Source organism: Lissotriton vulgaris, unplaced genomic scaffold (assembly GCF_964263255.1).
Source record: "Lissotriton vulgaris unplaced genomic scaffold, aLisVul1.2 SCAFFOLD_499, whole genome shotgun sequence".
NCBI classification, from domain to species: Eukaryota; Metazoa; Chordata; class Amphibia; order Caudata; family Salamandridae; genus Lissotriton; species Lissotriton vulgaris.
Genome location: NW_028247837.1, coordinates 496,791 through 522,569, shown reverse-complemented (window position 1 = coordinate 522,569; position 25,779 = coordinate 496,791). Strand labels below are relative to the sequence as shown.

The window sequence follows — 25,779 nt, the reverse complement described above, 5'->3', positions numbered from 1 at the left end:
AGGCAGACCCCCACCCTCTGTACCGCTGCCAGGCCTTAGCGCTCTCCCTCCCTGCTCAGGCCGACTCCTGTACACAGCGCCCAAGCAGGAGGAAGCGACCTGGCAGGCGGCGAGCTGAGGAACCCTCCGGCGCCTTCCCTCAGCGCAGCGCGAAGGAAACACTCCTCCGATGCGCATGCGCGGAAGCGCTCTCGCCGAGGCCGCCTCCCACGGAATCTGCTCCGAGGAGAGACGCTGATCGCTGGGGCCTGCTCGCTTCACGGCCCCTCCTTCCGGGGATATCCTTACAGACGGGGGCGTGCGCAGTGAAGCCTCTGATTCCTCACAAGACAGGCGACGCGTCTCCAGCGCGATCAATGCCCCTGGGGTCCCGCTCACAAAGGGAAGTCTCTCTAAGCTTCCCAGGCTCAGTGGATCCCGGGGGGTGTTGGCCCAGAGCGCGTTCGATGAGAACCTGGTCACAGTTCACCTCACACCTTCTTCTCAGCTGGCAGAGGGGATGGCCACACACCACAGGACCAGTCACTGGTAGGGGATGCTATCAGTTGTTTAATAGATGAATTCTTTTCCTTCACCAAAACGAGGAGGAGGGGAAAGGGGGGCTCCTTCAGAATAAAGCCAGGTTGTACTCTCTCAGCACCAACCCCCTATTCCTCCTTACTGGGCAGACTAGGGGCACGGGGGAACTCTCAGCTCAGCTCCCAGGGCTACTAAAGTTAACCCCTTAATCTACCTGCCCAGGATCAGCAGGGTGAGCTAACTTGGCTAGGACAACAGGACCAAGGAGGGGGGCAAACCTTGACAGAGGGCTACTCTTGTAGAGGGAACCACCCTTCAGAATCCTACCCCCACTGGACCTCAGCCTTCACTCTAGCTGCTCCTCACTGACAGACAAAATGGCTGTCCAGCATTCCGCCTTATATAGGCTGCCCTTCAGTGGTCCAGAATGGACCAGAAGGTTCTGGAATGCCCTATGTTGGGCTATGGCCAGGTTCTGTTGGTGACAGTTGGGACAGTTGGTGGCCACCATTTTAGGTGGTGCCAACTTTCCTGTCAGAACAGGCCTCTGGGCCTGAGGTAAAAGATTATGAGGGGGGAAGAAAACACCTATCCCCCTGACCAACACCTACAAAAAGTCAGTAGACACAAAAATTAACAAGGGTTTGAGGGGCAAAAAGGGGACAAAATAAATAAAAATTAGGAGGGACTTCGCCAAAAAGCCAGACAGGTCTAACACGCGTCCCCCCCAGCTGAAAGTGGGGAGAACTACCCAACCCCTTGGGAGTCCTCATCACTAAGGCGGAAATACCTGGAGAGACCGTCTGCATTGGCGTGGTCCACTCCAGGCCGATGTTCCACCCGGAAGTCCATTCCCTGTAGGGAGATGGACCACCTCAACAACTTGGGATTTTCCCCCTTCATTTGCATCAGCCAACGAAGGGGTCGGTGGTCAGTCTGAACCAGGAAGTGCGAGCCAAAGAGGTATGGCCGCAGCTTCTTCAGAGCCCACACCACCGCAAAAGCTTCCCTTTCAATGGCACTCCACTTCTGTTCCCGGGGAAGCAGTCTCCTGGATAAGAAGACCACAGGTTGATCCAGGCCCTCTTCGTTGAGTTGCGATAACACTGCCCCAATGCCATGTTCTGATGCATCTGTTTGGACAATGAACTCCTTGGAGAAGTCTGGGGCCCTCAGGACCGGTGCCGCACACATTGCCTGTTTCAACTTTTCAAAGGCTTGCTGACAAGCCTTTGTCCAAACTACCCGTCGAGGTTGTTTCTTGGAGGTGAGCTCTGTGAGGGGCGCAACAATAGTGCCATACCCCTTCACAAAGCGACGGTAGTAACCTGTGAGGCCCAGGAAAGCTCGGACCTCAGTCTGTGTCTTGGGGGGTTCCCAGGCCATGATTGCCTCAATCTTCGCCTGCAGGGGCTGCACAGTCCCCCTACCCACCAAGTGTCCAAGGTACACAACCGACCCCTGCCCAATCTGGCATTTGCTGGCTTTGATGGTCAATCCAGCTTGTCTCAGGGCCTGGAGAACGGCCTGCAAATGCTGCAGATGGTCCTCCCAGCTGCTACTGAAGACAGCAATGTCATCCAAGTAGGCAGCAGAGAAACTCTCCAATCCAGAGAGGACCTGGTTCACCAGCCGCTGAAATGTGGCAGGGGCGTTCTTGAGCCCAAAGGGCATCACACAGAACTGGTAGTGTCCCTCAGGCGTGGAGAAGGCTGACCTTTCCCTTGCTCCATCTGTCAAGGAGATCTGCCAGTACCCTGAAGTGAGGTCAAAGGTACTTAGATATTGGGCAGCTCCTAGCCGGTCAATCAATTCATCCGCCCTAGGGATCGGATGAGCATCAGTCCTTGTCACTGAATTCAGTCCTCGGTAATCCACACAGAACCTCAGTTCAGGTGTGGTGCCTGGTGGTGCGGCTTTTGGCACGAGCACCACCGGACTGGACCAAGGGCTGTTGGAAGGTTCAATTACTCCCAGCTCTAGCATCTTGGCAACTTCTCCATGTATGCTAGCCTTCACCTTGTCAGACAGCCGGTAGGTCTTGGACTTCACTGGTGGGCTGTCTCCTGTGTCCACATCATGGGTACACAGGTGGGTCCTTCCCGGGACAAGGGAGAACAACGAAGAGTACTGCTCCAGTATCTGGCGGCAGTCCTCCCGTTGCTCAGGAGTGAGAGTAGGAGAGAGATTCACTCCCTCCACTGACCCATCCTTCTCTTGGGACAAAAAGAGATCTGGGAGAGGTTCGCTTTCCGCTTCCTCTCCCCCGTCAGTCACCATCATCAGCATGACTTCGGGCCTCTCATGGTGGGGCTTGAGTCTGTTGGCGTGTAGCACCCGTAGGGGCTGTCGAGGGGTCTTAAGGTCCACCAGGTATGTGGCCTTACCCTTCTTTTCCAACACCTCAAAGGGGCCTGTCCAGCGATCCTGGAGGGCGCTAAGCTCTCCAGGCTCCATCACCCACACTTTCTGTCCAGGCTCCAGTTCCACCTGGTGAGCATTGTGGTCGTACCACTCCTTCATGACTGCCTGGCTGGCCTCCAAGTTGTCAGAAGCTTGCTTCCACAACTTCGCCATTTGGCTCCTGAAGGCCAGCATGTAGCTCACCACATCCTGGGGGGGTTTCCTGGGAGATTTCTCCCAACCATCCTTCACCAGGCTGAGAGGACCGCGTACAGGGTGCCCATACAGAAGCTCAAAGGGGCTGAAGCCCACTCCCTTCTGGGGCACTTCCCTGTAGGAAAAGAGTAAACAGGGTAGGAGGACATCCCATTTCCTCCGCAGGCTCTCGGGCAGACTTCTGATCATGCCCTTCAAGGTCTTGTTGAACCTCTCAACCAGTCCATTCGACTGGGGGTGGTAAGGAGTGGTGAACCGGTAGGTCACTCCACACTCCTTCCACATGGCCCGCATATAAGCTGACAGGAAGTTAGTCCCCCTGTCGGACACAACTTCCTTGGGAAATCCCACTCGGGTAAAGATTCCCATTAGGGCTCTTGCCACTACAGGTGCAGTGACTGTCCTCAGAGGTATTGCCTCTGGGTACCGTGTGGCATGATCCACCAGTACCAGGATAAACCTGTGACCAGCTGCTGTCGGTGGATCCAAAGGCCCTACAATGTCGATGCCCACCCTCTCAAAGGGGGTGCTAACGACTGGAAGTGGTTCCAGGGGAGCTTTTAGCTTCACCCCTGTTTTCCCACTGGCCTGGCAGGTTACACAAGTCCTACAGTATGTGTTGGACGCCGCTTTCATCTGAGGCCAGTAAAAGTGGAGAACAAGCCGTGCAAAGGTCTTGTCCTGGCCTAAGTGTCCTGCCAGGGGTATGGCATGAGCCAGTTCCAGAAGAAAGGCTCGGTACTGTTGCGGGACTACCAAGGCCCTCGATGAACCAGGCGAGGGTACCTTGGGTTCACTGTAGAGGAGTCCATCCTCCCAGTAAATATGGTAATGTCCCGTAACATCACCTGCTGCTTGGGCTTCAGCCTGTCGCCTCAGTCCCTCCAGGGTGGGGCACTCCCTCTGCCCCTTACAGAATTCCTCTCTGGTAGGACCTCCCTCCACATGCCACTCCGCAGGGATGGGCAAATCCTCCAGAGAGTCTACTTCCCCCTCCACGGACTCCTGGTCCACCACCGCAGGTGGCCGATCTGTCTCATGGGGTGTGGAAGCCGGAGCAGGCTTTCTCTGTCTCCGGGTCTGTCCCTTCTTAGCAGCGGGTTGGGCCATTGTTCCAGGCTCCAACCCAGGCGAACTCCCTCTCCGGGCAGTCGCAGACCGTGTGCTGACACAGGCCCAGTCAGGTGTACCCAGCATCGCAGAATGCGTCCGGTATTCCACCTCTCTCCAAGTGTTGTGTTCCATGTCATTCCCCAACAGGCAATCGACTGGCACGGCAGGGCTTACGGCAACTCGAAGTGAACCTGCAACCCCCTCCCACTCAAAGGGAACCTCAGCCACTGGATAGTGGCCCATTCTGCCGTCAGCCATCGCGGCGGGGTGGAGTACATTAGGAACAACCTGCTCTGGGGACACCAGCTGACTTCTCACCATAGTCATGCTGGCTCCTGTATCCCTCAGAGCCTCCCCTCTCTGGCCATTGATGGTAACCCATTGCCCATACTTTGTAGTATTTGGGGGCACCTGGATCTTTGGCACCATCTCCCGCTCTCCCAGGGACACTAAGGTGACACCCGCCCACTCACCCCCCTTATCTAAGGGCAACTCCTCCCCGAGCGCTACACTAGCTACTCCCGGTGACTTTCCTCCGGTGGGAGGGGGTGGTCTCTTTGGGCATCTGACATCTCCCTTATAATGTCCAACGCCACCGCATTCAAAACAGTGGAGAACCCTGGGCTGCTGGCTCTGGCCAGGATGAGGGTTCCGGGGCGGGTTTGCCCTAGGGGTGAAACCTGCTCCCTTCCCTTGGAAGTTATTTTGGGGACCTTTAGAGAACTCTTTCTTTTTCTCCCCCCCTCCTTCTTCTGGGGGGCGCCCTGTCCGGCTTTTTGAGATTCCCCTCCAGTCCCCTTGGTGGACACCCGGGTACTTGTCCAGATGTCCGCCTCCTCTGCAAGCTTCCGGGGATTGGTCAGCTTGCTGTCTACCAGGTGTTGGCGCAGCTCGGGAAAACATTTCTCGAGGAGGTGTTCTCTCAAAAACAGATCGTACAGCCCCTCATAATCCTTTACCTCACTGCCCTTGACCCAACCCTCTAAAGCCTTTCTGGCGTAATCAAGGAAGTCCACCCAGTTCTGAGTTCCCATCTTGTGGCTCCCCCTAAACCTCTGTCGGTACCTTTCTGGGGTGAGCCCGAACTTCCTCAATAACGCCAGCTTCATGGTGGGGTAGTTTGTCTGTTCCTCTGGCTCCAGGGCCAACAAGGTGTCCCGACCAGCAGGAGGCATGTACTTGTACAAACTACCCCCCCAGTGCTTCTCCTGCACTCCATGAACCTTCAAAGAAACCTCATAAGCGGCCAGCCACTTAGCAACATCATCCCCCTGACTGAAGCTCGCTATCAGGTCCTTTGGGATATAGGGTTTGGTCTCCCTGGCTGACTCTTTCAGTTCGCTGCCACCATTCCTAACAGGAGAGGACCCCCGTTGTAGACTTTGGAGCTCCAGTTCCTTCAGCCTAAACTCGTGGACCATCCTCTTCTCCTCTTTCTCCTGTTCCAACTTAGCCAGCTCCCACTTTAGTTGTCTTTTCTCCCTCCTGTCGGTGAGCTCAGCTTCTGTTAGGCTTCTCCCAGAAATGCTACTGCCCTTTCTGGAATAGGACACTGGTCCGGTGAGCAAGTTTTCCCCCTCATGGTGGAATAACTCCTCCACCCCCCCTTCTGTGCCCTGGTCAACCTCTTCATCCTCCTCCTTTGTCTCTTGGTGTGCCTCCACCCAGGCCCTAAGGCTAGTCTGGAGCTCCCCCTTCCTAGCACCATGTTTGAAGAAGACCCCCATTTGCTGGCAGAACATTCTCAATTGGGGCACGGAATAGGCTTCCAGGTTTTCCACCGCAAACTCCATGGTGAATCTGGCAAACCTGGATACACACCAGAAATCTCAGAAGGGTGAGGGTAACCTAAAACCAACTCCACCCACCACCAGGAATAAATTTAGAAAAAACAAAAAGACTAATTGGGAGGGCCGCAAGGAGAAAACTCCTGGTGTAGGTTGGGTGTATTACGCCAAATTACTAGTAAGTAGCTGCAACCAAGTCCGCAATCCCACTGCTAGGCACCAATATGTTGGAATTAGGTAGCCTGGCCTAGGGCAAGACTAACATTTAGAGGCACAGTGTAAAGGTTGCAGACCACCCAAAAGTAACTTCACGCAATAGCACTCAAAAAGAAAAACACTACACCAAAATTATATGAAAATACGTACTGGTTTATATAAAAATAATGTGCTCTGTGTTGACAAGTCAGTAACTCACATATAAATAATTCAAATCAGTTTAGATCACTTTCAGGGTTAGCAATTACACGTTTTAAATCATTAGCAGATAATCACTTTTTCTACATTACTAGCTGTCACTGTACTTCCGGATTCTGATCACGCTTTTTCCTTGGAATAACTGTACCTTAGAACTAATTAGGCTAGATACATTCCGCTAGAATCTTGGGAGAAAACTACACCTCACTATAAGCAAGAGCAAATATCATTACAGTAATAACATTTAATCTGCTAAGCAATTTAGGCAGTCAGGTTCAACAGTACAGTTCATTTGTCATTAAACCAGTTTCAAAGAAAGTCACAAGGCAGTTTCTCACAGTTGAACTAAGAAGGTTCAATTAGGTAATTACTGTGCTCAGCCTACTTAAATCAGGCCAGAGCCTCACTCTCAGTCACATGAAACACCTTTAGCTCCTCTTATTACTTCTCTGAGTACCCTTGGGTTAGATTCACCTCAATCAGCATTCAATTAAGCCCCCACAGTGGTGGAATGAAAATATCTTGTAGTACCCTTTACTCAAAATATCCAGTCCCTGTAGGTTTCCTTAAGTCAATTTACCAGCGTCACTCTCCCCCTTCCTGAACTCCTCCTTACTTGTTTTTACCAGGCGGTTGTGCAGTCAGTCCGGGTTCAGGGGACAAGATCGATCTAGTGTGAGGGGCAGAGGGAAAACAAGGCCAGGAAAGCTCCCACTCCTCAGCTGGCTCCTTCGCGCTACCTTCGCGCTAAGAATGACTTCCAGGCAGACCCCCACCCTCTGTACCGCTGCCAGGCCTTAGCGCTCTCCCTCCCTGCTCAGGCCGACTCCTGTACACAGCGCCCAAGCAGGAGGAAGCGACCTGGCAGGCGGCGAGCTGAGGAACCCTCCGGCGCCTTCCCTCAGCGCAGCGCGAAGGAAACACTCCTCCGATGCGCATGCGCGGAAGCGCTCTCGCCGAGGCCGCCTCCCACGGAATCTGCTCCGAGGAGAGACGCTGATCGCTGGGGCCTGCTCGCTTCACGGCCCCTCCTTCCGGGGATATCCTTACAGACGGGGGCGTGCGCAGTGAAGCCTCTGATTCCTCACAAGACAGGCGACGCGTCTCCAGCGCGATCAATGCCCCTGGGGTCCCGCTCACAAAGGGAAGTCTCTCTAAGCTTCCCAGGCTCAGTGGATCCCGGGGGGTGTTGGCCCAGAGCGCGTTCGATGAGAACCTGGTCACAGTTCACCTCACACCTTCTTCTCAGCTGGCAGAGGGGATGGCCACACACCACAGGACCAGTCACTGGTAGGGGATGCTATCAGTTGTTTAATAGATGCATTCTTTTCCTTCACCAAAACGAGGAGGAGGGGAAAGGGGGGCTCCTTCAGAATAAAGCCAGGTTGTACTCTCTCAGCACCAACCCCCTATTCCTCCTTACTGGGCAGACTAGGGGCACGGGGGAACTCTCAGCTCAGCTCCCAGGGCTACTAAAGTTAACCCCTTAATCTACCTGCCCAGGATCAGCAGGATGAGCTAACTTGGCTAGGACAACAGGACCAAGGAGGGGGGCAAACCTTGACAGAGGGCTACTCTTGTAGAGGGAACCACCCTTCAGAATCCTACCCCCACTGGACCTCAGCCTTCACTCTAGCTGCTCCTCACTGACAGACAAAATGGCTGTCCAGCATTCCGCCTTATATAGGCTGCCCTTCAGTGGTCCAGAATGGACCAGAAGGTTCTGGAATGCCCTATGTTGGGCTATGGCCAGGTTCTGTTGGTGACAGTTGGGACAGTTGGTGGCCACCATTTTAGGTGGTGCCAACTTTCCTGTCAGAACAGGCCTCTGGGCCTGAGGTAAAAGATTATGAGGGGGGAAGAAAACACCTATCCCCCTGACCAACACCTACAAAAAGTCAGTAGACACAAAAATTAACAAGGGTTTGAGGGGCAAAAAGGGGACAAAATAAATAAAAATTAGGAGGGACTTCGCCAAAAAGCCAGACAGGTCTAACAAACTAGATTATGTTATTAAGAGATGTTTTGTCCGAAGGGTCGGCTGCTCCTGCACAAGATATTCATTCCATACAAGGATTTACTGGTGGGAAAAGCACCTGCCATGGATGAATGAAAATATTGAGAACCCAATACCTTGCCTAAGAATACATAGCGGCCAGTATGGCAGAAGCAAATACCGCTGCTGGAACGCAATGCTACATTGGTGATCTGGATTAGAACAATCTCAAGAGAACATGAATTAGGCAACAATTAACAACATATATCATGTACTATATCCATAGACAATATATAGTACCTTATTTTCAGGCAATGGGCCGAATCATGGATATACAACATCGTATACTTATGTGAAACCACATGAGGATTAACAATGGTGCATGTGAAATGAATGAAATGAAAAAATAATTTGTAGAGCACGGTAGCTACCCTGAGGAATCCTAGCACTGTAGACTTGTGCATTGTGGGGAGCAGAATTAAAGATTTATTCAGTTTTTGAGAAGAGCAGGGTTTTTAGGTGCTTGCGGAAAGATAGGAGATTGGGCTCTGCACGTAGATGGTAGGTCAGGGAGTTCCAGAGCCTTGATGCGTTGTACGAGAAGGACCGACCTCCGCACCTGGTTCTCTTGATCCTGGGTACCGTCACCAGGAGAGAGGACGATGATCTGAGATGTCTGACGGGACTATATGCAGTGATCAGAGAATGGTTGATGGCAGCTCCGGTTTTCCAATATGCTCTGTGGGTTATACAGAGGGTCTTGAACTCAATTCTCTGTCTCACCGGGAGCCAGTGAAGGCTCCTCAGACCATTTTTTACAGAGAGTCGGCGGGGAATTTGGAGTAGTGTACGCGCTGCACAGTTTTGTAAGATTTGGAGCGTGTTCAAGGTAGATTGGGGGGCTCCTAAGTACAGTAAAGGGAGAATTTTCCGTATTAGTTTGAGTAGGCCAAAACAGGTCGCTGACAGTTTTGTGGCTTGGGTGTTAAAATTGAGGGATTTATCAAGCCAAATGCCTAGGCTCTTGATTTTATCCTTAGGTGTGGGGGGAGCGCCGAGGCAGGGGGGTCACAGTGACTTGAGCGCGAGTGGAGAGGGGTTACCTAAGAGCATTAGCTCAGTTTTTTTGCCATTAAGTTTAAGGCACGACAGTCATCCAATTGGAGACTTCTTCCAGGCAGGTCTTGAGAATGTCGGGGGTCGTGTCCAGCTGATTGAGAGCTACCACTAGCTGGGTGTCGTCTGCATAGGTAATGATTTTTATTCCATACGGACGGACTACTTCAGCTAGGGGCCTCATATAAATATTAAACAGCGTCTGGCTCAGCGAAGAGCCCTGTGGCACACCGCAGACAAGAGGCTTGCTCGGGGAGGTGATGTTACCCTCAAACACCTGGAAAGAGTGGTCAGAGAAGAAGGATTCAAGCCAGGAAATGGCCTTTCCAGTGATCCCGATGTTTGAGAGCCGATGGAGTAGCATGCTACGGTTAACAGTGTTGAAGGCGGCACTTAGGTCGAGGAGGACTATAGCAGTTGATCCCCCCTGGTCCAAGATCTTCCTTGCCTCGTCCGTCACTGCAAGTAGCGTGGTTTCGGTCCCATGCATGGGGCGGAAGCCAGTTTGAGAGATGTCGAGCAGGTGGTTGGTCTCGAGGAAGTTTATTATCGCTGTGTTGGTGTGTTTTTCAAGTACCTTACTCAGCCAAGGGAGTAGGGCGATTGGCCGGTAGTTGCTAGGGTCTCTCTGATCTAGGTTGGGTTTTTTAAGAAGGGCCTTGACCATGGCACACTTCCAAGGAGGTGGGACAGAGCTGGTGGCTAGGGAGGCATTGAGTAGGTTAAGTACCGTTGGAAGAATTTTATTGCTTACCAGATTCAAAGAACGTGGGGGGGGCGGATCATTGGGGGAGCCTGATTTTACCTGTGGCAGGATAGAACCAAGTGTGGTGATATCAAGAGGAGGAAAGGATTGCATGATAGCGGTGGGTTGAGTGTCAGTGATGGGGACGGTTGCTGATTGTGCGGTAATGGGGATAAGGGGGAAAGAGGTGTAGATATTTTGAATTTTGTGGAGGAAGAACTCGGCCAAATTGTTGCAGCCGGCTTGTGTATTGGAAGGGTAAGGGGGCTGTTCTGGACGTTTGAGGAGGGTTTTTGCAATGCGGTAGATCTCTTTTGGTTTGGAGGCTGCTGTATTGATTTTTTCTACAAAGAAGGCCAATTGTGCTGATTTAATCTAATTTTTGTAGGTTCTAAGCATTTCTCTGTAGTCAGTTTTACTGTACCGGCAATTGTCATTTAACTGTCATTCATTCCCTCCCTTCTTTCCCCCAGATTGGGTTTTCAAACCCTGCAGTAACTTACTTGAATAGGACATATCTCTCATCCCAATGTTACTGATCACTCACCAACTGTAGCATAGCATAGTTATAAGCCAGACTTTCTATTTGGGGTGCAACGATGAGATACAAAAACTGCAGAGCACAATCTCGTCACCTACTTCCTTCTGGAATGGAGGCTGTACGAGTGGGATCAAGGCTGATCAAAGGAGCTGCGTGCACTGATCAGGTGTCCAAAGTATATAATGTAACTTTAGTGGCAGCTGATGCAGTCAATCCAGATAACCAGTATGTAGGTGGATACAAGTTATAGTTCAGTAGTGCAGGGTTTCCCTGGCAGGTAATCTGGTCATTGCAGGGGAACACACAATAATGTAGCTAATACTTCCCTTGTGCTTCATGAGGTCTAATGAATCTGCAATAACAGTAGTTTATCAATAAGCAGAAGGGCCCGTGTAATTGAAAATGGGTCAAGACTGCAGGTCCAGGCATATAGCAGCCCCAGAGTTTGATAGCACCTGAGCTGGCGCATCATCAGAAGTGGCCGTCCATCACCAAATACAGTTGAACGTTGCCCAGATCCTTATCAGAGGGTTCTTGCCAGAGACCTCTTCCAGCACTGTTGGTCCCAACTACCAGTGTGCACAGATGTGCAGCACACTGGAATGGCTTGCAGTCCATTCTAGTTCTGACCAGGTGACCGGGTAGAAGCAGTGAGGAGGTTTCAGATTCCATACAGGGCTGCCCAGCACTTTGTTGATGTCGGTGTACTTGCAGATGTCCCAACACTGTTGCAGGCGGCAACACTTTTCATGAAAGTAAGACAAAGGACTCCACCATAATACTGCCATGAGACTGCTAGCCATGTGCAATCAGGCGCGACACACAGACCAACACCTGCAGAATTGACTGCACAATTCCAGATGATTAATAAGCACCTGGTGGTGCTCTATCCCTTAGAACGTCCCAAGAGACATTGCAAAAATCAGTCCCTTGGAATGGTGGTTTGAGCTCAAATTCGAGATCCTCATGCTCCAGACACACAGGGAGCTGCAAACCAAGATCCTAACCCGCTGAATTATTTTTCTGAGATGGGGAAAATCCATGCAATAAACTGATAACAATAGTTTTTCTGGGTTGGTTGCAAAAACATTTCAATTTGATCTGATTCGGAGTTCAATGTTTCTGAATATAATTTCTTGTAAAAACCGTCACAATTTCTGCTGAGTCTTCATCTTTTTTGCCAGTGTCCTAATTTAAGATACTCTTTATTTTGGGTGTTCCTATTTTTAAATTCCCAAGCTAACAGTCAATCTGTTTTATAATCGCATTTGAATATGCATTGAAAGACCAGACAGATACATTTTTTGTCTTTCTTACCTAAGTAGCTTGGCCTTCTCCCTTTGTGTGCTTAATTTAGCCATCTCTACCTGGGTTAAAATCGGCTAAGTTGTTATGTTTCTATAATGCTGGCTTGCATTTTACACATTTGTTATTGTTTGGAATGCTGCATCCTTATGATGCTCTAGAGATTCTAATATGATGTCACCGCTATGGCTCTGTTATCAGTTGGTCCAGCTGTGTCTGGCAAGAAGCTGTTTAGGATCTTTCTCTGAGGAATAAACCTACTTCAAGATTTACTTGTGTATTGGATTCATTATCACAACAAATTTGGCGACGTTTACTTCTTGACCAGACAAGAGGAGGAGTACTCTGGTTGGAGGAAGATAGATTATCCTAAACTAAAAGGAAAAGAACCCAACTCGTTGAATAAGATGACCTTTCTGCTGTAATGGAGTTGAAACTTGACATTATTTTTTTCAATGAAAACCTGCCAGCTGGTAAGAGATATCAACTTCATTTTGTTACTTAATTATATGACGTCTGCTCATAAAATATAGACATTTGCGTGCTACTGACAATTCATTGCGAGATTTCTGCTCATAAAGAGACTTGTGTTTATTTCATCAGTTCACGACCTTTAAATCATTCATCAAGTCGTGTTGTCAACAAGTACTCGAATTAACTTGGAGCAGAGGAAGGATGAAAGAAACCTGATAATATTCTTGGAGTGTGAAACAATTCATGTTGAAACTTAAAATATTTAGAAGTAAATGGAGAATGGAAACTGTTTCGAAAATCAAATTATATTATCAATAACTCAATTGAACAGTGCTTGGAAAGATTGAGCAGTATTTTTAAGGAAATCAGCAGAAAGGCAAAAGTTAAAATCGAATATTATCGAGTGGAAAATAAGAGACATTGCTATTGGTTAAATGGTATATACAAGAAATTGTTTTAGCCTGTTTAAAGTGTATTTTGTTGAAGAATTGTCATTTGCACACTTTCAGCAGCGAGAGTTAATGTTAAGCAAACAGACTTTTCAAATATAAACAAAGCGCGAGCAGGGAAGCGAAAGGCAGCACGAGCTCGTGGTGGCAGTGTAGCGCGAAGAGCAGCTCGTGTGTGCCAATTGATTGTAAACACCCTGCGTAAGGAGAGCACGCACGTTCTCATGTGCTCGAGGCTTCCTTTCAAAGTAAACACGGCGAGGTAATCAAGTGCCATCCTCTATAAATGAACAAAGGAGTTCACAGCTGTGTTTAATTACTGTCGCATGCCTGAAAATATTAAAAAAATAAAAACGAAAACGGAAGGAAAGCTCGAGGTGCGGCTGTTAGTTGAAACATAAACCTTGTTTTTCATAGGATGTGACGAATTGTGATTACCTAAACACGATATTTAGTGGAAGTAAGAAGTATCACAATAAAGTTGTGTGAGAAGCCTGGAGTGTTAAATAAAACGTTTTCCACAAAGTCTTTGGCTAAAAGATTATAACACCTTAACAGGTTACATCAAAGATGATGTTTTTGAAAGCTGCAACAGATTACAGTTATTGTGAGCAGTAGGATAAAGTAAATATATAAACGTGTACTTACTTAACAGTGCAGCAGTTCTTGACGGTTCTCTCATTGCTCGTTTCATGGTATGAACATAGAAGGAAAGAAGATTCTGTAAACTGAGAGCTCATTGGTTAAGAGCGTTTCATTTATAAGAGAGTACAATCCAAGCTGCAAGTTACGCTGCCATCGTGAGGTGGTAACTGGTACTGCAAACAAATGGATGTGAGCACTGCAATTGTGATTCCTCCAGCATTCCTAATGTCTCCAGGAGAGCCCCCTATCGAATGGGAGGACTGGATAGACTGTTTTGAGAATTATATAGTAGCTCTCGATGGGACAAAATTTCCAGCTGTGAGAAAGAAAGCCTTACTGTTGGGTTGTCTAGGAAAAGAGGGACAGCATGTGTTTAAATATCTTCCTTCAGGCGAAGAAATAGAGGATGTTTACAAGGATGCAAAGATGAAACTAGAAAAAAGGTTCGCAAAGCATGTCAATGTAGTCATGAGGAGGCACAAATTTTATACACAGCCTCAACAACAAAGTGAGAGCATTGATGAATTTGTAGCCAGATTGAGAGAATTGTCATCCAAATGTCAATTCGGAGCAATGCAAGAAGAGATGATTCGTGACCAGTTAATTGTGCAATGTCATTGCAAAAAGACTCAAGAGAGGTTGTGGGCCTCAAGTAATCCAACATTGAAAGATGCTATAGCTATTGCAAAGGTGGTCGAGGAATCGGAGAAGTGCATGCGGGAAATGAAAATAAGTCCCAGCAACAATAAAGATAAGGAAGTTGCAGTTCTGGAAGATGATTCAGAGAGTATTTGTGCCATCAGAAACAAGAGTCAAAATAACTTTAACAGTAAAAATAAATTTCAAAAAAACTTTTATAAGTCATCTGGCAAGATTGCAGCAAAGCACTGTCTTAGATGTGGGAGCACATACCATATGGCGGACTCAAAACAGTGCTATGCAGTAGGGAAAGATTGTTTAAAGTGTGGCAAAAGAGGACATTTGGCACGTATGTGCAAGCAACAAAATGATAAAGTTGCATGTGTTAATGATGCTACAGCCTCTTACAAGGTTGTGGTTGTTAATGGGGATGTTGATGTGGCAGAGGTGGAGGGTTTGGAAAAGAGAAGGACAAGACCGAGAGCTGATTTTGAAGTAAATGGTAAGCCATTGTCCTTGATGGTTGATACAGGATCACTGTACACTATTATACCTCAAGCTATGTATGATGAAACATGGAAGAGTGATGTTTTATCCAGATCTGATGTTGCTTTGAAATCTTATCAAGGGAACGAAATTAAAGTGGTTGGATACATGGATGCAAAGATAGTGTTTGGGGGAGAGAGACTCATGGAAAAATGTATGTGGCTGAAGAGGGACCGCCAATACTAGGTTGGCCACACCAATATGACTTGGGGATCAAGGTAGATCCCACAGCTGATATACCGGTCATGATTGTTGATGCAGGTAATGTGGATAGTATGAATGACTTATTGGATAAATTTAGTGGTGTATTTGAGCCTAGACTGGGAAAATTTAGGAATTATCAGCATGTCATCAAATTGAAAAAAGACTCGATTCCGGTCCAACATGCAGCTAGAAGGGTTCCAATAGCAGCTAGAGGAAAGGTGAAGGAAATAATTCAACAGCTTTTGGGCGACAAAGTCATTGAACCAGTGAAAGCTGTTGAATGGTTAAGTCCGGTCGTTATCACGAACAAACAGGATGGCTCTCTCAGATTCTGTGTGGATCTGAGAAGTCTGAATGAAAATGTAATATCAGACAGGTTCCCTTTGCCAAACATAAATGAATTGGTCCTTTTGCTTGATGATGCAAAGGTTTTCAGTAAACTGGATATGCGCAGTGCATACCATCAGGTAGAACTTAGTGCGGAATCTAAATCTCTAACGTCTTTTATTACTGCGGAGGGCACTTTCCAGTTTTGCAGACTCCCGTTTGGGCTGTGTTCCGCTGCTAGTGTCTTCCAGCGTTTGATGAATTCTATTTTGGGTGGAATTGATAAGGCAGTAGTATTTCAGGATGACATACTTGTGTTTGGAAAAGATGAAAAGGAACACAATCAAGCTCTTGCTAAGGTGTTGGATAGGATTGCAAATGCTGGCATGACCTTAAAGAGGGAAAAGTGCAAGTTTAAGACACAGGAAGTGGAATATTTGGGGCATCTTGTTACTGAGGAAGGGATACGACCAAAGGAGAACCTGGTTAGTGCCATTGCGAACGCAAGTGTGCCTCATGATAGGGACTCTTTACGTTCCTTCATGGGCTTAGTGGAATACTATTCGAAGTTTGTGCTAAATTTTTCACACAAGACGGAAGCATTGAGGGAGCTCTTAAGGAAGGGTAAGAAGTTTAGCTGGGGGAAAATGCAACAATCTGCGTTTGATGTGATTAAAAAGGAAATAGTTCATGCAGGTGTTTTGACTCCATTTCAAAGTGGTTTGGATAATATCCTTACTGTGGATGCAAGTGGCGTGGGCATAGGTGCTGTTTTGGCACAAGTGCGTGGGGGTGTGGAAAGGACAGTAGCATTTGCTTCTCGCTCTTTGTCTGAGTGTGAACGCAATTACTCTGTTATAGAGAGAGAGGCATTGGCGGCGGCCTGGGCTACAAGTCATTTTAGAGTATTTTTGTGGGGCAGTCATTTTCGGTTGCGCACTGATCATAAACCGTTGTTGAAAATTTTGGGTCCAGGAGGGATAAGCAATTGTTCTGGTAGGTTAGCAAGATTGGCAGTAAAGCTGCAAGATTTTGACTGTAAAGTGGAGTATGTTCCAGGTTGGCGCAATAAAGTCGCTGACTGTTTGTCAAGGTTGCCGGATGAGAAAGCTGTGGTTGTGGATCTCTCTACTGGAGGAAGTGGTAGCAAGTATTGATGATGCAGTAGAAGGTATGGATGGTGCCATTCAGAAGAAGACCTGGATTGAGCAGATGGAAGAGGATGCAACTTTGATTGGTGTCCGCAGGATGATGAAGGGTGTTACCAGGAGGGAAAGTTCTGTTCCACTTGGTGTTCGGCCTTATTTGAAAGTTGTAGATCAATTATCTGTTACAGATAATGGGGTGTTAATGCGTCAGGATAAGTTTATACCGCCACAGGGTTTGTGGGGCAGATTGATTGGGTTAGCACATCAAGGCCACATGGGTCAAACAATGACCATAAGGAGGTTGAAAGAATTGTACTGGTGGCCCGCTATGGATCAGCAGGTGAGAGAGTGGGTAGAGAGGTGTGTGGCATGCAAGGAGTCTGAGAAGAGGTTAAGGGTTGGCATTGGATCGAGCAAAGAGCCCCAGCATGTTTCTGTTGCTGACAAGGTTTGGGAAAAGGTGTGTCTAGACTTTGTCGGGCCATTTTCTTTCTTAAAAGAGAATGAGAGGTTTGCGGTTGTTTTGGTGGATGCGAAATCGAAATGGGTGGAGGTTGCATTTATGAGCAGTATAACGACCAAAGCTACCATTGCTGTTTTGTCAGAAATTTTTAAGAGGGAAGGATTTCCAGAAGTTTTGTTGACTGACAATGGAACACAATTGACCTCTACAGAAATGAAGTGCTTCTTAGATTCTGTTGGTGTAAAGCATGTGTGTTGTTCTCTATATAATCCACAAGGAAACGGACTCGTGGAGCGCATCAACCGCATGGTCAAGGGTACCATGCAATTGGCTCATGGTTCTGGTCTACCTGTACTTGAGTCAGTGAGTGAGATGCTGTGGGCGTATCGCACAACAGTGAATGATGTCTTAGGTAAGAGCCCATTTGGAATGATGCGAGGAAGGGAGGCTGGCTCCAAGTTACTTCCTTCATGGATGAGGGAGAAAACAAGAGGGGCAGAATCACAATCAGGGTGGTTGAATGGGGATGGCAAACGGTACTTTAATGTGGGAGATCTAGTGAAAGTGAAGCCTGGTGGGCATAATAATTTTGTCAACAGGTTCAGAGGACCTTTCAAGGTGAAAACTGTGGGCAGCAATTGGGTGAGATTAACTAATGGTCAAGTTTGGAATCTCAGGCGGGTTGCTTTATATCAAAGGGGTGACTCCAAACACGTAGAAAATTTGGAAGGTACGTATGATAAGGAGCGGTGTTCTCCTTGGATGTTGATGAAGGATGTAGAGTTTGGAAAGGTACAAGGGGTTGATACTCCCTCCTCTGGAGTTACAAATACTTCTGATGAACAAGATACGCCTGCAAGGGAGGGAGATGGGTTGGATGGTTCACGTGTTTTGAGGGCTGCTGGTGAAAGAAGGTTACCTGGGTATCTGAGTGATTATGTTTCTTCATTCAACTCATGAGCCTCAGTTATTTATTTATTTATTTATTTATTTATTTTTGTTGATTTGTTGTTTTTTTTTTCTGGTCTTACTATAAAGGGGGGAGATGTGTTATGTTTCTATAATGCTGGCTTGCATTTTACACATTTGTTATTGCTTGGAATGCTGCATCCTTATGATGCTCTAGAGATTCTAATATGATGTCACCGCTATGGCTCTGTTATCAGTTGGTCCAGCTGTGTCTGGCAAGAAGCTGTTTAGGATCTTTCTCTGAGGAATAAACCTACTTCAAGATTTACTTGTGTATTGGATTCATTATCACAACATAAGTCTCATTCAATTCTGTTGGCTTCTACTTCCTTTTTCTTGTGACAATTGAGATGGGAACATCTCTGAAAAAAGATATGTACGAATTCAACAGAACTCAAGTGGTTCCTGATTCATCTCAAATTATAGTTTTACTAACAAACAATGAAAAATCCGGCCTCCATCTTAAATTATTTTGATTATAATCCATAATAATGCATTTCTTTCGATGAGTAGATAAATCAGGGATTTATTTAACTGTATATCTTGTAAAATGCCTGTCTCAAAGCGGATCATATTCCAACTTACTAAAAAATACTCTATCCTTGCAAAGCTATTATATTTCTTACCATTTACATGTGATGCCTGCTTCAATGGTGTATTGTGTTTTCCAAATATCTGTTAGTCCATAGTTCAGCATCAGTGCTTCAATGTTAGCTTTCAATATAGGCCTCCTTTGACCAGGATCTATCTAAAGATACAAGCTCTACATTGCAATCTCCTCCTATTATTATCAAAGCCGAAAATGTCCCCAAGTCTACCATTAAGTCTTGTAGCGACTGACAATAGGCCCGTAGTAGTTTTTTTTTCCTGCCTCCTCTTCTCTATTTATACGGTCAACCATGTCCTGAATTTATCTCACTGGACTCATTTTACGATTACACCTTTTTTTTCTTACTCCACATGCTTCTCCTCTAATACAGTACAGGCACTTGAAAATTAAGTTCTTGTCACCACTTGTAGTTTTCTGTGAACTTAAACCTAGTGCCTATTATATTGCTGCCTTGAAGAATAACTATAGAGGACCTCAGTTCCTCAAAGTAAGAGCCTGATTTTGAATTTGGCAGACAGGTACTCCGTCACAAATGCGACAGATATCCTGTCTGCCCTAATCCAATTGCATTATATCGTATTGCACTTATAATAAGGCGGACAGGATATCTGTCACATTAGTGACGTAGTACCTGTCTGCCATATTACTACATTTCGACAGGAGGTTAAGCAGTCCTTTGTGTGGCGATGAGTTACAGCCCTTTCTGATGTAAGTCTAAGATTGGGTCCAGCTTCTCCCTCCCATCCTGTCAGGAAGGCTCTTCAGGATGTTGATGGCCCATCAGTCACACTTAAGCTCGTTTTGTGTGTGGTCGTCTAGGGAGAATGCACAAAGCTCAGCTGTAACCGAAAATTAATTCCTCTTGGCCCGTGAATTTAATCACATATCTGTCATTAAGTTCACGGGCCAAGATAAATCAATTTTCTTGTCCTTGATTCCAAAAAGAAGCGGGTTAAAAAAATACAGCTAGATCCTATTTGTGTTCAGAACTTTTTTAAAGTGGCATTTTTAAAGTTGTAATCATACATCCAACTTTGCCATTAAAGAGGATCTATTAATATAAGTCCTCGGATACCAAACATGACAGCACTTTACGGGACCGGCCCAAGGTATATTCAAGATAAAATCAAGCCCTACACTCGTCCAGAGAAACCTTCGTTCCAGAAATCTCTGCCTTGCCATGGTCCCTTGGATTAAGAAGGTGAGGAAAGATACTTCTCATTTCTAGGCCCTTCTCTTTGGAATGAGCTGCCGCCGACGCTCAGGGCCATAAAGGAAACCCCAATCTTCCAGAAAAAACTGAAATGCCAGGACACTCCTCAGAGTAACACTTGCGCTTTATAAATCACCTACGTGGACATAGATTTACTCCCTCTCTATCAAGATCTATATGTATTAGATGCAATAAGAAATCCCAAATGTTAACCTTGAGGAGGGGTGCGGGGAGAGGGTAGGCCACACAGTAAGGAAAAACTAATTTGGGAGTTTTTCACTGCCAGTGCCATGTAACACTTAAAAGCACATGTCCTACCGTTTAGTTACGCAGCACTCTGCCCTATGGGCTACCTAGGGCCTACCTGAGGGGTGACTCGTATGTAACAAAAGGAAAATTTAAGGCTTGGCAATGGGTTTAAATGCCAAATCGACATGGCAGTGTAAACTGCACACACGGAACCTGCAGTGACAGGCCTGAGACATGTTTAAAGGGCTACTTAAGCGGATGGCCCAGTCAGTGCTGCAGACCCACTAATAGCATTTAATATACGGGCCCTGGGGACATGTAGTGCACTGTACTAGGAACTTATTAGTAATTTATATAGGTCAATTGTAGTTAAGCCAATATTACTATGTTTTAGTGAGCAAGCACATGCACTTTAGTACTGGTTAGCAGTGGTAGAGTGGCCTGAGTCCTAAGGCCAATAAAAACAAATTCAGCAAAAAGGGGAGGAGAAGGCAAAAATGTATGGGGGTTACCCTGCAGAAAGGGTCATTTCCAACACTTGCCTTCCCAAGTACCATATTTGTAATACAGTAATTGAAGAACCATGCAATAACTGCCCTTGCAGGGGAAGGATGCAGGTTTGGGCTTTTGGATGGTAACTTGATGTCCTCTCATGATTACCTTCCGAATCGGTTTCCTCACTTTTTCCAAATACTTTTTTAAAATCTGATTCATACCCTGTTTCAGGGAAGATATCTCTAAAGAGATAACTTCTTCCTCCAGTCGAGTGACTGTACTTGTAAAGCCTTCTACTTTCTTGTCCATAGCCTGCAATTGGCCCCCTATTTTCTGTAGTAGCCTTTATTGGATGTTAAATTGTTGAACTGCAGAGCATAATTTATGTAGGAGGCAGGCTATATCCATTTGTGAATGTTTCACTGCAGCTGCATAATTGGGTGTTTTCTTTTCTCTTGTCCTTAGGTAATTTTTTTCTCCAGTTCTAAGAAATGGCTGGGTCATAGGGTTTGAATAAGACTGGTTTTCTCCAGCATGTCAATATTTTCCAGTTCTTATTAAGATTCTGCTTCTGAGTTAGTGTTGTTCTTAGTCCTGGGTTCTGAAATATTACCAGGAGTTGAGGATTTAGATTTAATCTCCCTTTTATCCCTTTTTTACTTCAAACAAATGGCATTATGTGGATTCAACGTAGCGAAGTCATTTGTCACTGTGATATCTTGGGTTATTTTGTGCCATGAGTGCAAGGGATGTGTGGGTTGTTTGCTAATGATACTTCATTTGTTCCTCTCGTACATGTGGCTCCTTTAATGTGATTACAGGCTCGGTATTGGTGGATCGATTTGATGCCTCAAAAAGAGTGGAAGACTCCAATGTCTATATCTGTTGCTTTCGTATTTAACTCGGTGTGGTGATCTAATTCTTTTGCCATAAAGCAATAGTTACATTGACTTGTTCTCTTTTTCATGCTTGCTTCTTTAAAAAGGTTTTCCATTACTTTGGGGGCCAGGGAGCTGAAGTGAGTTAAGATTGGTTGCTCCTTCTGTTCCTGTTTCTAGCTCATGGCACAATTATATTTTAACTGTTTCTTTATTGAATTTTACAACCATAACAATTAATTAAACATTCACAGTGTGGACATGGACTAGGCATAATATCAATAATATGTATAGGAGGTATACGAATGTCCTAGCATCTGCTCTTTGATTCAGATATGCTAGGAAAAACCTCAGGGTTACATATAAAACCGGTGTGGAAATTTGAAACGATACAGAAGCAACTACAATGACTCGAAATGTTCAGTGCTGTCTTAAACTAATGAGATGAGGCATGTAGGGCAGGCAAGAACTATTTATACATGTTGGTGCACTTAGTTGGTGCATAGTCCCAATGTTGCATGCAGATCTTTCTGTAGGTATGCTATATTATGCCACAATGCAGGTTTGAGCGGTGCTAAGCAATTTATCAGTGTGGGTCATATCGGTTGGTATTACTCACCATATTCCGTTTTAAATTTTTGTCGCAGTTAGATGAGGTCTGTGTCCCAGATCGACCCTACCGGAGCCCTGCCACCTAGGTTGGCGAGGAGAGTGTCAGTTTCAGCAGTCGCCCACTTGAGGAAATTTCTGAGCCAACCTTGAATATTGCGAGTAACGGGCAATTCCCAGGACATGGCCACCTGTCGCTTAAACAGGGCGAGTGCCAGGTTGATAAATGTTAGTATATCTTGATCTTTCTTTGAACTAGGCATTAAACCAAAGAGGCAGGCCTGTTGCTCGCTTGATACTGCTAGATCCACTGGACCTGATAACTTCCCCAGTTCCTCGACCCACGCCCTCTGCCAGCACGTGTCCACATCAAGCGGTAAAAGTCTGCATGTGTGCATTTATACCTCAGACATTCTAAGGATGTATGGGGAAACATTTGGTGGATATGGTGTGGGTTGAGGTATGCTAGCTGCAAGTAATTGAATTGTGTGAACTTCATTCCTGTGTTCCAGAATGCCCTCACATATTCCAGAATGTGTGTCCATTGTTTGTCTGAGACATCCATTCTCAGCTGTTGAACCCACCTATTCTTGCAATCCGGATTTTTGTGTGTGGGTTGCCCAAGTAAGGTCCTATGCAGCGTAGCAATTGCTTACCTACCATGCCCACAGGGCAGATGTCTATTTAGGGTCTTTGATCTGGGAGGTAACACCAGGTCCTGTCTCCAAGTCCTCGTTAGCCTGTCCAACAGTGCATTATAAGTTAGAAATTGCCCAGCTGTCACCCTGATTACGTTGCATATATCAGTGGTGAACAGTCTCAGTCTGCAGAGTACTTATCATCACACATATTCCTGCCTCTACCCATGGTCTTTTATTGTGAGTGACAATTGTCGGACTGTGTTGGCAATGCTCCCAGTGGTAACTGCGGGAGGAGGAGACTCTTGTATCAGTACATACGTGTGCCAGCAGGTCTTTGCCACTACGGGCAACTTGTGCAACACAGGAGACCTTGATGGGTTCAACAGTCACTCAAGTGATTATTGAACCCGGTGAATGTTGAACCCATCACGGTTTACCCCGTGTTGCACAGGCAGTAGTGCCTTGCAGACTATAGAGCAAATCCATCCCTTCCATATTGGGTGTGTCCCTCAGTCATTCCATTGGCCCCTGGAACTGGGCTGCAGCGTAATACAGTTTGTAGTTCGGGGCCCCTGACCATCCCCCTGGCTTAGGGAATTGTGATTTATGGAGCACTTCCTCCCCATTCAAGGTCTTAAATAAGACTATGTAGTTCCCTGAAAAAGGCCTTTTTAAGAATAACAGGGAGCTCCATAAGCAGTATAAAAATCTCAGGTAAACTAGCATCTTGGCTATCGCCGTGCTCCCAAGGGGGTGACCGTGGTAGGCTAGTCCAAAAGGTGATAGCATTTCATATATTTATGAGTAGTCTAGCAAGGTTAACTCTAACGAGGTTCTCCTCTACATGATATATATTGACCCCTAAGTTTTTAAATGTTTAAACCTTCCAATCTAGGTGCCAACCCAGAAGGGCCCCCCTAAACCCTGTACTAGATTCTGGAGTGGGAATAGGCAATAATTGGGCCAGTTTTTTTCATGCCTGATATCCTCCCAAACTCATTCAACATGTCCATTAGTGTTGGGAAAACTACTTGTGCAATACAGATATATATGATTGTGTGGTCTGCATAAAGTGACACAATGTGTCAACTGTCCGACTTTGATATGTCCCAGTCGGGCCCTATGTCCTCAGCATGAACGCCAGGGTTCAGCAGCCACGGCAAAAATAATTGGAGATAGCAGCAGACCTCACTGGTGTCCGGGTTTTCACTTAAATGTTCTGAGGTCTCTTGGCTGGTCCTAACTCTTACCGGTCGGTCGGTATACACCAATCAACTCCAGCCAAGAGACTCTGGTCCGAGGCCCATCACCTTTACGAATGTCGTAGGGTATGTCCACCAGCTCATAGCACTGTTAGCTGTGAAGTAGGTGAGGAGAGTAAAACGGAAATGAGGGAAGAGTGGCTGATTGTTTACCTTGAATAACTGCAGAGTCTAACCTGTTTTACTTTACTCATTCACACATGTACTCAGTTAAAAATGAAAGGTTAACTTTTCAGGTTTTCTTAAGAGGAGATATTTTGTGGTTTCCCTTAGAGAAAGAATATTGCCCTTTAGACCCTATGCCTTCTACTTCAAGATATGTCATTATGTGAAGCCCACTTGTTGACTGAAATGTGAAGTGGTCAAGCCGGGTGCCTTGGTAGAGCTAAATGAGTGCTCGCTTCTGAAGGTACCATGTTCTCCTAAGTGTGTTATGAAGAACTTTATATTTTGTCCTGGATTCCACTGAGATCAACCAAGCCATTTTAATACAGGTTTACATGTTTATTTATCTGAGGGCTACTGTGCGTGTGTGGTATTACCCTTGTTGCAACTGCCTGCTGGGCTTCTCTGGAAAGTTGATATAAAATATATTTCAACAAATGGTAAGTAACACAGGTTCTTTTCAGGGTCAACAAAAGATATATGTAAACAAAATCAGAGAGTTGTCTAGGGAAAAAGCAGAACTAGCAAATGAGGGTATTTAAGATTGTTGAATAACTGACAATAAAGAATATTTTATATGCAAATATAATAGCTACAGTTCTGTTTTCGCTGTAAAAGTGTATTTGTGTCCCTGTTTTATTTTATTTTATACAAAAGGCATACTAACGCAACAACTTTTTTTTCAGTCATGTACCAACATGTGATTCTAGATCCAGGAACCGCCCATCCTCAGCTAAGGCTAGCTGATGACGGAAGAAGTGTAAGATGGGATGAAGTTGAACAAGAACTTCCGGAGGATAGCAGAAGATTTGTTGTTCGTGCCTGTGTCCTGGGGTCCAAAGGAATCAATTCAGGAAGACATTTCTGGAAGATGAACGTTGGAGCAGATTGTGTAGTGGGGATTGCTCAAGAGTCTGTGAATCGAAAGAACCCCCTGTCACCCATTCCTTCACAAGGTGTCTTTGCAGTGTCACTCAGGGGAGGTTTTGTCCGTGTCAAGGCATCAGAAGACCCTTTAGAATTAGATTTGAAGGAATACCCACGTATGATTGGAATTTATCTGGACATCGACCAGAAGGAGATTTCCTTCTACAATGCTGACAGCATGGAGCACATCTATACACGTGGGATTCCGGTCAAGGAAATGCTGTTTCCATTTTTTTATCTCGGGCCAGGAACAGAAATTAAACTCTGAGCTTTGCTTCTGTCTTGTTTGCTTGACTTCTTAATGGTACAAAGTCTTAGCTTAAACACTTGCAAAATGTAGGAAAATCCCCTTCTTACTCTTGCATCTGGATTGTGACAACATCCTGCACTGCACTGACCTCCTAGGGATCCTTATTGGCACGGTATCCCTCATCTAGAGACTGGAATAACATACTTACCACCCCACCCTGATGGAACCCAACTGTTGGTCCTTGAAAGCCCACATCATCTTTAAAACCAGCTGCTTCACCTGCAATGACATGATTGGCTGGTACACCCACCTATCCGGTGGGCAAGATCACCATCTACAGTGGCTTTTGGCACTTAAAGAAGCGAAAAAACAAAAAAAGATTAAACAAACCTCCATCTATGCAGCCGGGATATAGATTGACATCCGTGTATCTATCATGCCCGCCCAATCCTTTTCCAATT

At 46.2% G+C, this 25,779-nt stretch overlaps 1 protein-coding gene across 2 annotated transcripts in view; it reads left to right on the top strand.

The window, feature by feature from the left end:
• The window catches only part of LOC147665017 (butyrophilin subfamily 1 member A1-like), a 166,226-nt gene extending 140,882 nt beyond the window's left edge, over positions 1-25,344 (top strand). For both annotated transcript variants that reach the window (XM_086949814.1, XM_086949813.1), the window contains exon 10: positions 24,828-25,344. In XM_086949814.1, the coding sequence (XP_086805940.1) occupies positions 24,828-25,336 (509 nt within the window). In that variant the 3' untranslated portion in view covers positions 25,337-25,344. The remainder of the gene's footprint in view (positions 1-24,827) is intronic.
• The last annotated feature ends 435 nt before the right edge of the window (positions 25,345-25,779 follow it).